The 4,817-nt window shown below is 50.0% G+C and overlaps 1 protein-coding gene across 2 annotated transcripts; it reads right to left on the reverse strand.

Moving 5' to 3' along the window:
• Positions 1 to 351: 351 nt before the first annotated feature.
• Positions 352 to 4,287, reverse strand: DNAJC28 (DnaJ heat shock protein family (Hsp40) member C28). Of its 2 annotated transcripts, none has more exons than XM_032680134.1 (3): positions 3,885 to 4,287; positions 2,418 to 2,563; positions 352 to 1,703 (listed from the first exon to the last, which is right to left on the reverse strand). In XM_032680134.1, the coding sequence occupies exon 3, from the start codon at positions 1,651 to 1,653 to the stop codon at positions 553 to 555; it is 1,101 nt and encodes a 366-aa protein (XP_032536025.1). In that variant the 5' UTR covers positions 1,654 to 1,703; positions 2,418 to 2,563; positions 3,885 to 4,287; the 3' UTR covers positions 352 to 552. The 2 variants fall into 2 exon arrangements, with proteins under 2 accessions (XP_032536025.1, XP_032536024.1); XM_032680133.1 differs by having other exon boundaries at positions 2,360 to 2,563; positions 3,885 to 4,059.
• Between the last annotated feature and the right edge of the window lie 530 nt (positions 4,288 to 4,817).

Below are 4,817 nucleotides of genomic sequence, written 5' to 3' on the forward strand. Positions count from 1 at the left end.
AGGGCCATTTAATTTAATCTTAAATAGATGAATGGACTTTTAAAATACATGCATTGAACCTGCCAACAATTTATGAGCTATAAGCTTTTAAATATAAAGGTCAAACTAACACAGCACAGCAAGACTTTTGCTGCCACTTTATCTTTTAATGTGTTTTTCTTATGCCTCGATTTTCCCTTTTGAAGAGATAACAGACTGTAGAAGTCATTACACTCTGTGCTAAAGTGAAGCATTAATTTGGATTTAAGCAGAAGTAAAATGACCTGAAAGAGAGTAATGGCTTTAACCTCGAGCACAGGGGAGGTGTGAGGGGCCCCTGCTCAGTGACAAAAATTAACTCTACCACAGCCCAAACTGGCACATTTCCTTTAATAGTATTTAAAAATAAATTCATTATTTGTAATGCAAATGCCCATCCGACAACCAAATTTCTTTTAACTGCTGTGACAGTGTGGATTTGATATTTTCAGTGTACCCGAAATTTCTATAGTGCAACATTTCATTAATAAAGTGCATTCAAAATCTTCACAAGAGACAGGAATTAGTATTAAATTATTTCAGTGTAAAGTTTAACCACTTAAACAGAGAAGACTTCCACCCAAACCTTTTACCATCTTCCCCTTGGCTCTCCTTCGTGTCTGGATGAGAAGCCTTTTCCACCAGAGCCTCGTAAGTGTTTTGTGCTCGAACAATTTCCTTCTCTGGGCTGAAATGCACCATCTGCCTGCTCAGAATGGGAACGACCAGGTTGAAGTTGTCGACTCTCTTGTTTAGTTTCCTGATGTCTTCCACGAACTGCTCGCAGACCCGACTCCACTGCTTCTGCTCCAGCGGCGTCATGGGCTCTCCCAGCTTCCTCCTCGAGGCCACCACGCTCTTCCTCAGCCGCTCGATGGTCTCCCGGATCTCCTTCTGCAGCAGGATCCACTCGGGCTGGTACCCGTTGTCGATCAGGATCCTGTTGAGGTTGTGGGTCATGGGGTCGATGTGGGGACAGTCCGAGAATTTCTGCAGAGGTTTTCCTTTGCCCCTGAGGTTGTCGAAGTCTCCTTTGGCCATGGATTCCTGGATGAGGTCCTCCACCAACCGTTCCACCGCTTGAGTTATTTTCACCTTCTTGCTCTCCCTCACATCTCTGGCTCTCATCAGGTCAGTCTCAGCGTAGCTGCTCCCGAGCCTGTGCTGCCGGTACTCCAGCACCTGCTCCGTGGCGCGGTCCACTCGGAACTGCATGTACTGCTTCTCCCTCTGGCTCGGCGTCCCGATGCCGACGCCTTCAAAACTCAAGTAGTGCCTGTGCTGCAGGGACTTGCATTTGAACTGGTCTTCCTCCTCTTCGCTGTCCTCGCCGGGTTTCTGCTTGGCTGCCACGTCGTTGAGCACGACCCTGTAGGCCTCCTCCACCCTGATGAAGGCGGCGGGGTCGGCCGCGCTGGAGCTGCTGTCGGGGTGGTACTTTTTGGCGAGGGTTCGGTACGAGTTCCTCACCTCGTCGAGGGAACATCCTTCCTCAAGCTCCAGGATTTTGTAAGAGTCCTTGACGTCGCCTTTGGGTTTGTAACCCGACAACATCCTGCAGAGAAACGGCTTCAGCTTCCTTGGGATCACGGCTCCCTGTGCCAGGAAACGGTGCCCCATGGTGTTGGTCAGCATGGCACAGACACACTGGGGATTTCTTCAGGTGCAGCTACATTATAAACAGCCTACAAACACATTTGGGTATGAACTGTGTTAAATATGCTTTTTTAAAGAACTCCCAGGATTTATGCCTTATCTTTGTGGTATCATAGAATCATGGAATCACAGGAGGACTTGGGTTGGAAAGGACCTTAAAAATCATCTCATTCCATCCCCCTGCCATGGGCAGGGACACCTTCCACCAGCCCAGGTTGCTCCAAGCCCCGTCCAACCTGGCCTTGGACACTTCCAGGGATCCAGGGGCAGCCACAGCTTCTCTGGGCAACCTGGGCCAGGGCCTCCCCACCCTCCCAGCCAGGAATTCCTTCCCAATATCCCACCTAATCCTACCCTCCTTCAGTTTAACACCATTAATCTGCACTTCTAATTAATTAATATTGAAGTCTGTGGAAGGCCCAGACTAAACTACCACAAAGTCATATTACAATGTAAAAGAAAATTCATTCATACTATAGTTTTCTCCTACAACAGCAGCATGGGTTTGTTTTGCAGTGCAGAATTCCCAGAGAGCATTTTTATCGCCTTTCTTTTATTTTTTGATTAATTATTTTATTGCCCTTATTGCCTATCAGCAAACTCAGAGCAGGGTAAACTGGAAATAGCCTTTATGCTGAGGGGTAACTGCTGAAACGAATCCTTCCCTTTCCCCCTCTGTACCTACATTCAGCACTATCTGAATTTCCCACTCCCACGGATCCCAATGCCTCAACATGTACAACCTGGAACACTCCCAAAGGATGTCATCACAGCACGTTTTTGGTACTTCCCAGCAGTGTTCAGGTTATACATTAATTTAGGCCGACTCTTGTATCCCAGCAGGGGCCAAACTCCTTCGCTGGTGCCAGGTAAGGCTGGAAACCTGGAACTGGAACAGATCAATAGTGGTCAGTATTTCCCTCTGTCAGCACTTCCAGTGCTTTGGGATTATTTGGGAAAAGAGCAAAAGGAACAGCTTATAAATCAGGTCTTTATGTAAGTTCAAAGTAGAAGAATATAACACAACCTGCACCCACTGTTTAAACATAGCTAACTCCTCCTTCATTCATGGAAATAAATCCTAAGGGAAATGCTGGATCACTGGTGCCAAGAGCTCAGGGAGGGCAACATCCCCTTGGCTGACTCAATTTCCAAACAAAAAACTAGGTCAAATCGAGGTTAATTAAGGACTAAATAGTACTTATCTGTCCTGTACATAAAAAACTGCCCTTCTGCCCCAATCCAGAGAAGGAAGAGGGGATGTTCTTGGGAATGGATCAATCCTAAATGCTTTCAGCTGATTTTGATCTGTGTCACTTGTTGAGTCGTCAGCTTGTGATAACGGACTTCATCAACACGTGTTTTTTTTAATTTATGATATAGAGTAGTGTGATATATAAATAATTGTGATTCGTGAAACAAATGGGTGATTACATCAAAATAAAACAAACGGATTGTAAAACTTAATTACACCCCCATAAAGAAATAAAACAGACCCTTACAAGGTCAAGAGGCCCTAAACCTCCCTACTATCCTAAAAATAAAATATGGGTTTTTTAGGTGCCTGTTCGTCCAAGAATGCATGAATTATGACTGGTTGTAGAGATAACCCCTTTTAGCTTTAGCTGTAAGAAATCCCATATATTAAATACTTAGCAAAAACCTGTAGAATGTATATGTATATGATATATGAGAATGTATATGTATATGATATAATTAATATGCATGAAGTAGCTAAGATAAATACTAAATTTGGGAATGGGAAATTGGTCCCCATTTCTGTCACCCAGCTGGCTGCTTGCTTTTACCATATAATAAACTATTATTCAAAAACTTATAGAAACTCGAGACTTTGTTTATCACAGTAGTGATTTCTTTCGTTCTAGGTGTCAGACAAAGATAATAATTGAGTTCTATACAGCCATAAGAACCTGCGTCACTACTACTGAAACGGAAAGAACAGTGCCTACACTCTTCAATTCAATCACTGCTCAGAAAGTGACTTTCTCGTAGCTCCGCAGCCATTAATTTAATATATTTGTGCTTAAAGAAGCGTGAATAGAACCCCGGCTCCACCCAAAGGGGGTTTATCCCCGGCGGGGACTGGGAAGGGGAACCGTGCTGAGCCCCCAGGCCCCCCATCCCTCCCTCCCTCCCTCCCTCCCTCCCTCCCTGTCCGCACCTGAGACCCCCGAGCCCCCCCGGCTCACCTGGAGCCCCGGGCCGAGCAGGCCGGTAACGGCGGCGGGGAGCAGGAGGAGGGCACGGAGGAAGAGCAGAGGATGGGGCAGCCGCTGTGACCCCGCGCTCAAGGACGGGAGGGAGGGAGAGAGACTGAGAGAGGGGCGGGAACGGGGAGGGACGGAACGAGGGGGACGGAGAGGAGACGGGGAAGGAGGGGAGAGGGAGGGAAGGAGGAAAGAAGGGGGGGAGGGAGGGGAAAAGGGAGGGAGGAAAGGACGAAGCAGAAGAAGAAGGGAGTAAGGGAGGGAAGAATGGCGGGGAGAGTGACGAGGAGGGGGGCGAGAGAGGGAAGGAGGGCGGAGAGCGAGGGAAGGAGAGCAGAGCGGGGCAGGCCGGGGACCCGCCGCTGCCCCCGCTCCCCGCCAGGGGCCGCCCGAGAGCCGCGGCAGCCGTGAGGGGCGGGGCCGTGAGAAGCGGGGCCGTGAGGGGTGGGCACTGTGAGGGGGCGGGGCGCTGTGAGGGGGCGGGGCGCTGTGAGGGGCGGGGCCGCTGTGAGGGGCCGGGGCGCTGTGAGGGGCCGGGGTGGCCGTGAGGGGCTGAGGGCCCTCGCGCTGCGATTTCTGCGCGGCCGCTCCCACACACGGACCCCAGCGCCCTTTTTAGGCTTTGTCCTCCCGAGGCAGTTCCGCCGGAGCGGGGGGAGGATCCGCTGCCTCGTCACGGGCTCGTCAAACAGCTTCCCCCGGAATGCGGGGGACGGTTCCCCACAGGAGGCGCTGCCGCCTCTGCCCCATAAGGCGCCTTCCAACTGCTGCGAGGGGCTCTGAGAGTCCCTCAGACAGGGCTAGATGGAATATTGGGAAGAAATCCTTCTCTGTGAGGGGGGGAGCCGCTGGCAGAGATTGGCCAGAGAAGGTGTGGATGCCCCATCCCTGGAAGTGTTCAAGACCAAGCTGGGA

Source organism: Chiroxiphia lanceolata, chromosome 2 (genome assembly GCF_009829145.1).
Source record: "Chiroxiphia lanceolata isolate bChiLan1 chromosome 2, bChiLan1.pri, whole genome shotgun sequence".
Taxonomy (NCBI): Eukaryota; Metazoa; Chordata; class Aves; order Passeriformes; family Pipridae; genus Chiroxiphia; species Chiroxiphia lanceolata.